Source organism: Sinocyclocheilus grahami, unplaced genomic scaffold (genome assembly GCF_001515645.1).
Source record: "Sinocyclocheilus grahami isolate Dianchi unplaced genomic scaffold, SAMN03320097.WGS_v1.1 scaffold505.1, whole genome shotgun sequence".
NCBI lineage: Eukaryota > Metazoa > Chordata > Actinopteri > Cypriniformes > Cyprinidae > Sinocyclocheilus > Sinocyclocheilus grahami.
The window spans coordinates 342,525-350,428 of NW_015505684.1; the positions used below are offsets into that span (position 1 = coordinate 342,525).

Genomic DNA, 7,904 nt, shown 5'->3' on the forward strand with positions numbered 1-7,904 from the left:
TCAATCAGCCTAGTAGTTTCTTTGCGGTTCATCCCCCCCCCCCCCCATTGAAACTATGAAACTTCTACAATTTCAACAACTTTTAAGTTGAATAAAAATGACATTTTTAGGGCCTTATGGATTGTGCTTTATTTATGAAATTACGTTTTTATTTTTCCCAAGTTTTTTTATTTTTCCTGGATTCCATTTTAATGGTTTAATTAAATTGTAATGATCAGAAAACATGTCTATCAACTGAAACTTAATTTATTGTTTTTACATTAATGGGGACCCATGCAATTATTTTTTCCCCAGAAATTCTGTTGCGTTTAAATATTTCTGGATTTATGATTTAATACAAATTTATATAAAGTGCTAATCAAATGAAGGCATAAAACGTTAACAAATGAATTAATTTCTTAATTTAAAATCAAATGAAAAATTCCGCACAACAGCAGTTTACAGTTAAAATTAAAACATGCAGTAGTTAGTAAGTTTACTATTACTTTGAGAAGTACACTCTACTGTACAATAATAATGTATTTGTATCTGTTTGACAACCTACCCACAATTCTCTGCCCTTCCTCTGTTCTCAAACGTACAATCTGCATCTTCACATTGGTTCCGCTGACTGAGGCCAGCACGCCCTCCACTTTGGTCCACACACTGAGGACAGAGCCACAGAGGACATAGTATGTCCTGCACCGCAGCCCGATCTCACACTGTAGCCCCACCGACACTTTCTTACAGTTCCCTCGCCTGTCAAGAAGAGTGTTTCTCATGACAACATTTTCAGACTTCACAAATCAAAAGTGAAACAGCATGTTTGCTTCTATTTTCCCTTCTGAAATGATTTAAAAGCACCTACCAGTACGCGTGCGAGCAGACATTAGCCGAGGAGTTGTACTGATCAATCCAGTGCTGCTTGGCATCATCAGAGAGGACCTATTTTGAGAGGAGAAGGATTAGAGACTGTACGAGCTGAGGAAATGACATGAAACAGTCTGCAGGATGCCAAAAGAGGCTAAAATTAACATTCGCCAAGCACCAAATGAGAAAGCAAATTTTTGATTTGGGATGTTGACTTATAAGTGGTTTAATCTGCATGACAGCATGACCTTCATTATAGCCATTCAGAAGTTTTCAGAACATTAGACATGCAGCTGGGAAGCCTGAAAGTCATGTGACGAACAATGCTGGTGTTAAAGGGGTCATATGATGCTGTTAAAAAGAACATTATTTTGTGTATTTGGTGTAATGAAATGTGTTTATGAGGTTTAAAGTTAAAAAAACACATTTTCCACATACTGTACATTATTGTTTCTCCTCTATGCCCCGCCTTTTTGAAACGTCGATTTTTACAAAGCTCATCGGTCTGAAAAAGCGAGGTGTGCTCTGATTGGCCAGCTATCCAGTGTGTTGTGATTGGCCGAATACCTCAAGAGTGAGACGGAAATGTTACGCCCCTCACCATACTGTTGATGCTGTCTCCAGCCAGAGCGACGAGATAAAAACATTAAAACCCATTACAAACGAGGCATTTGTTGCATCCAGTGGGGACATAACTACTGATTATGTCTTATACTGTCTTTTTACGTGTTGCGTTGCATCGCGCCGCGTAAACATAAAACTCTGTCTGCATTTGTGATTGGAGAAATGACAAACAACAAGTGCTACTCTACTGCCCAAAACTCGCATTTGAATCATCAATGGCAACGAAAAACACAGCTGCCTAGCGTGAGGGGAAGCCCCGACTTAGCGTGTGCTGAGGCCGGGATAGAGTGAGCTGAGGCGGGCTGGACTCCGCTTTGTCCACGGTGAAAGTTGATGCATTCCCTCCACGACCAGCACGGATCAGCTCCAGGAATGAGGAAGCGGATATCGTCCTCTTTTGGATGACCAAACAAAGTAGTTTCGCTTTCACAACGAAGCACACAGCGTCTTCAGGACATGGCTGCAGCGTAAACAATACTATAGTGAGAATAAAAGTTATGCCTTCTTTCTTTGCGTGAACATTTGGGCGGCGTTATTCAAATCTTCCCACATAGTGACGTAGGTATGTGGGGGCATGTTAGACCGAGCCGTTTTAGGTAGGTGTGGCTGACTCTTAACTTTTATAAAGAATCTCTCTTTGGTTTTGAGACTTTAGTCTTTGCAACTTTACAGATCTTCTTTATGCACCAAGAGCTTGTAACACTCCAAAGAGAAAGGAAAAATTGAAAATCGCATCATATGACCCCTTTAAACATTTGAAGATAAAATTTAAGATGTGATCATGACTGTCTGTAATTAGCCCAATGTGCGGCTTGAAAACGACAGATGTCTCAATCTCAAAGCAACTGACATAAAAAGCATGATTTGATTTTGGGACATTTTTAAGGTGCCGTTTCAACTGGAGTCTAGCTAGAACAAGCTGTTTTAAGTGACACAATAACTAGGGTGTGACCGTATGTCCTCTTTTTCCCCGTCATGTCCTGTCAGAAAATTTCTAAATTGCCTAAAACATTCGTGTTTTAGCTTTGTTTTCTTATTGACTTATCTTCAACAGTCCTCACACATTGTGTGTGTGCATATTTGCATTGCTTTGACATTCTCTGTACATCCTGCGTCCTTGCATGCCACGCTTGGTCAATTATGTACAACGACTGAGCCCTACTGGTCAACCTACTTTGGTCATATTAGCTTTAACAAGTATGAAACCAATAGGAAACCTAAGCCAAAACATGGACATTTCAGTCAATTTAGAAATCTTGGCCACAGCATGTCAGGTAAAAGAGGACGTATGGTCACCCTATATAATAACCAGTGAGATCTGTTGATAAAAATATTGACTGAACTAATGGAAAATACATAAAGCTGATTTAAAAAAAGCTCATAGATGGTAAATTTATAATTTGACCCCAATGATGAACCAAAAACGTAAAAATACAATTAAACTACAGTAATTTAATACCTTTTTACTTCTCTTTTTGATATCCACATAAGTCTCCAGTTTAACTTGTTTTCCTATATTTGGTCTGTACACCATAAAGAGTCTCTTTCTGGGATTGACCTCCTTTATCAGGATGGCAATTTTCTTGTTATTCCGCACCTGGAGATGAAACAGAATGCAGTTAAGTTCAGTAGTTAAATTAATTGAAAGTGGGGTGCATAAAGGGGAAACAAAAAGCTTGTTCACCTGTACATAAAAGCCATCATCCGGTCCGTTCTGGTCGGCCCAGACGTGGGTGGCATCCTCCCATGACATTCCCCGCTCCACGCTCACCTGAAGACAGAAACCATTTTTGCTCATTAGCCAATTGTGACATACATAAACAATAATAATTAGGGATGCACGATATATCGGCCACCATATCAGTATCGGCCGATAAATGCTAATTTTTTCTGTTATCGGTATCGGCCTGATAAGAAAATTTGGCCGATATCTTAAAGCCGATAAATAATGCATTATTTCCTTCAGAGACACTTCAGATGCGCGCTGTTTGTTTGCAGCCTTTTGTGCAATTGTACGTTGTAATATTGTGTTTATTTGATGTATATCTGATTTATCTCATATAGAATGCGTTTGGTTAAGTTAAAAGAGCGCTTCAGTTTACCGGTGATCATCTTTAGCTCAGCACACGCAGCTCAAACAGCAGTGCACAACATTAATAACTATGATTGGGAATGTCGTGTATATAACATTCTAATGAGAACATTATTATAATAAAACGTTGTGCATTCTTTGGGTTTAGTTGCTGTGTTTCAGCGCGTTGTTATGGGAAGAGCGCATCCACAACAGGATCACACATTCTGACTATAGCATGCAATAACTGCGTCATTTTGTACATATATAAGTTGTAATATTATGTTTATGTTGTATTAATATTAATCTCAGGATGCATTTCCTTGAGTTAAATAAGCTGCCAGCAAAACGCTTCAGTTTACCGTGTTCATTCAGCTCTTCAGCTTCAGCTTGAGCTGCAGCTCAATGGCTGCTATTTAAAACAGTGGTATTAATTTGTTACTTTTTCAAAATCATTGATATATTATTAATAACAACAACCACTTGTATTTTTCTCTTATTATTTTCATCAACAGTATGGTTTAGTAATTAAAATCATTTAATTATTGTCCGTGCAGAGGCTATTCTGTTTTATTGATCTGTGGCGCATTCATTTTGATTCTTTACACGTGTAATGATGTCCAGTGACTTGTTTGCATTATTTATGCATAATTTTATTTATTTGTAAGACTTTTTTATGACTAAATTTGGTAATGGGAGAGTAAAAATATTTTTAAAACGTACACCGTTCAAACTAGGCTGCTTATGTTGAAGTGTTTGGGATGTGGCTTTTAATGATGAGACCTTTTTTGTAATCAGGCTCTCAAAAAGTATATAACAATTTAGATATAGATTTATCGGCCAACATATCGGTTATCGGCTTTCAAAAATAAAGAATAATCGGTTATCGGTATCGGCCAAAATGTTCATATCGGTGCATCCCTAATAATAATTGCATCACAATGATGCTCATAAACATGGACACCTATTTTACATACTGTATAGAGCTCCACATGCCCTGAGGTGGAATATCCTGGTGTCAAGAATTTCTTTACATCAACTTTCTTCACTTTCTCATCTCCAGAGCCCAAATCTGCAAACAAAACATACATTTAAACTGAAAAAGTGAACAAAATGAGCTCATCTTGAAGTCTAAAATGGTTTTCACTACATTAAAACCCCATTAAAATGCTGGCAAAATTAGTCGGAATGTGCAGAGACTAATTCTGAGCTACAGGCAAAAAAAATAAAATAAAACCTTTTGGTTGAATTTGAGGTTTTCGCAAAAACACGTTTATTAAGCCTTCGCCTAGCAATCCCAATGCTCCAAATAGTAATTAAACATCTAAAATTATCTTTTGGTTGACAAATGTTTTATGGCTTATAGCCCAATATTTGTTTCAATAGAACTTCCAAACTGAGGTCTTTATAATATTTAAGACTTTAGTCATGTTTAAACACTTTCTTACCTAAAATCCCCATATCATATCTTCCACTCTTTTTAGCATTCTGAATGACAGCGTTCAAAGTGTCAGCGAAATACTGAAAGAGAGCATTTTGTTGATGGACCTCCATACCAAGAATCCTGTTCAAGAACTTCCCGATGTTGTTGTAGTCTATAAAAAATAAATAAATAATTAAATACAAGTTATGTGGCATGAGAAAATGAAAACTTGGCAATAGAATGGGGCACATTCAACTGCAAGTTTAAAGTGGTTCAGACATGTTTTATTCAAGATTTTCATGTGTTTAGAAACATTGAACTAATACATAAATACATGCGATTTAGCAAGCAACTGATATTGGATTTTGCTCATATAACAGTAATGAGTTTATAATGTATTGAGCCCATACTAGTAAAATCTGTATAATGAATTCATGTCTATTTAGTCTTTCCTTTCTGTGACAGGGCAGTGATTCATCACCTTAATCACATTAGGACAGAAGGGGATTCCTGTTTTTCTGTCCCTAAATTTATGAACTCTTAAAATACTATATAACTTATACCTTTTAAGACTTTCTATGATTTTAATTTGATCAGACTGAATTTAAGACATTGAAGACTTTTTAAAGACCAGCAGGCAACCCTGAACATTTTGGGTGAAAAGAAAAACTAAGAATGAAACGGACTCTGAAAATCGCTCACCTTTGTCCAGTGAGAAAACACCAGATCTATCCTCCACATTTATCAGCCCCACTCCAATTAAACCATTGCGGATTTCTGAGAATTAAAAAGAAAAGAAAATACAAGCCATTAAGTTAAATTTAGTGGTTTTCCAGTGACTGTTTCCGGTTATTAAAAACAATCAACTGTACCTTTAAAGAAATCCCCATCAAAGTCAGCAGGTGGAGACACTAAAGGAGAGTCCAGACTGACAATAGACTTCATAACTATTTCCAGAGCGTTTCTGCCATACTGTAGATGAGAAAAGACATCAGCACATAGTCCAGCAACAACCCTATTTAATACTGACGGTGTGTGTAATCTAATCTTACTTTGTTGTCAAAGTTAAATCGGCTGAGATCCCTCGTCTCTGTGGCCCTTCTGTCTCCATGCGTTAATGCCCCCTATTTGAGAAAGACAAACACAATTAGACTTACAAAATTAAAACTGACCCCATTAGCGTACAACACGTGCATGAGGGACTTACCAGGCTTTCTAGACGTTTGGCAACAATCGAGGCGAAACGCTGCTCCCCAGCAAGTTCAGAGATGAGGAACACATACTCAGGTGCTGTGACCTGGTTGGATCGGTGTGTTCGACCTGTTTGCAAAGAATCCAAAGAGTTTGTGAACTGAGAACTCAAATAAATAAATGATACTGTATTAATAGACACTCAAAATATTTATAATATTATACACATACAAAAACAATAATAATAATAATGAAGATACAATAAATAAAAAATAAATACTATGTACCCACCAAACTGCTGAATAGCTCTGTCAGCACTCCAGGGCAGCTCTAATGTCATGTGTACCCTCCTCCTCTGGTTCTTCACTCTGCGATCGGCTTGAAGTGAAATACCAGAGCTGGCAGCCTCTGAGATAATTGCGATGTTCTACCAAGGTGAACACAGAACTATTTAAATGCTTTTCATAATATCAAAACATTACACAGATGTGGGTAAAACCAAAGCAGCATACCTTATCACCATCCATGAACCTCTGCTTCTCTGTGAGGTTTAAGATTTCAACTGGAACGTCAAGTTCGGATCGAGACTCGTAGGAAATGCTGCCATCATCATTGCTGACTACCCTACCTTTGCGGCCAGTCATCTGCATTGCGTAAGACACACACATTTAAAATGGCATTGTTTTAATTAAATACAGTTTACACAAAATTAGTGTTGGGTGGTATGACCAAACATTTATATCACGGTATTTTTCAAAATTATACCGGTTTCACGGTACATGACGGTATTTTTTTTTTTTCAAGCATGACCGGGTGTTAACTAGGGTTGTGGCAGTGAGGACATTTTCCCACCGGTTAATCGACGTGTGACAACACCGGTAATACCGGTAATCACCGTGGGGGCGGGGGCATTCCCTTTTTTCCTCGCTTTCCTTCGCTTTTAAATGGCTTGTAAAAGCGGTGTGCGCATTTTACTTTCACTTTTGAATTAGCGGCAGTTCGGAGTAAAGCAATTGTTCGTTTTTAGTTCGTTCGAATTTTCCCTCTTTTCCTCGCTTTCCTTCGCTTTTATATAGCTTAAAAGCGCCGTGCACATTTTACTTTCACTTTTGAATTTGCGGCAGTTCGGCGTCAATTGATTGAATGCAACAACAAAATACAACGTCAAACTCACTTTAGCGTATATATAAAACATAGAACTTTTATTAACAAAACAAATAAAAATACACCATGCTATAGGGCAGGCTATGCCTAATATAAAATAACAAATAACTTGCATAAAGTTTAATAGGTATACAAAACTGGAAATAAGTAAACGTATAATATATAACCAAATCAATAAGAAACATAGAACGTTTATCAAAACAAACGTCAAATAAAATAAATAAATGACAGTTTAAATAAAGTAAAAATCAGCAAACAATGTGAAACCAATTAAATAAGAAACGAATGTTTAAAAAAACTTCCAAAATCACCTTAGATAAATGGCAGAAGTCAACAGGCTTTTCAAAATCCAAAATATTGCCAAACAGGCGCTTTTGCATCTAGTTTCGAAACTAAATCATCCGCGATCGTCTTGTGTCTCTCCTCTCGCTTCTTGTCTGTCTCACCTCTCTCTTCTTGTCTGTCTCCCCTCACTCTTCTTGTCTGTCTCACCTCACTCTTCTTGTCAGTCAGCTGGACTCACTCTCCTCACTGGAGAAATGAAATCTGATCTGTGTGATGCGACTGTCGTTCGGCATTGAG

General features: G+C 37.5%; 1 protein-coding gene across 1 annotated transcript in view; it reads right to left on the reverse strand.

Annotated features, from left to right (window-relative positions):
* LOC107554511 (strawberry notch homolog 1) overlaps nucleotides 1–7,904 on the reverse strand; it is a 22,721-nt gene that overhangs the window by 1,244 nt on the left and 13,573 nt on the right. The window contains exons 20-31 of the mRNA XM_016237031.1: nucleotides 6,671–6,802; nucleotides 6,450–6,585; nucleotides 6,175–6,287; nucleotides 6,020–6,091; nucleotides 5,840–5,939; nucleotides 5,670–5,744; nucleotides 4,993–5,139; nucleotides 4,522–4,616; nucleotides 3,158–3,244; nucleotides 2,933–3,070; nucleotides 848–924; nucleotides 545–738 (exon numbers count right to left, since the gene is read on the reverse strand). Coding sequence (XP_016092517.1) covers nucleotides 545–738; nucleotides 848–924; nucleotides 2,933–3,070; nucleotides 3,158–3,244; nucleotides 4,522–4,616; nucleotides 4,993–5,139; nucleotides 5,670–5,744; nucleotides 5,840–5,939; nucleotides 6,020–6,091; nucleotides 6,175–6,287; nucleotides 6,450–6,585; nucleotides 6,671–6,802 — 1,366 coding nt within the window. The remainder of the gene's footprint in view (nucleotides 1–544; nucleotides 739–847; nucleotides 925–2,932; nucleotides 3,071–3,157; nucleotides 3,245–4,521; nucleotides 4,617–4,992; nucleotides 5,140–5,669; nucleotides 5,745–5,839; nucleotides 5,940–6,019; nucleotides 6,092–6,174; nucleotides 6,288–6,449; nucleotides 6,586–6,670; nucleotides 6,803–7,904) is intronic.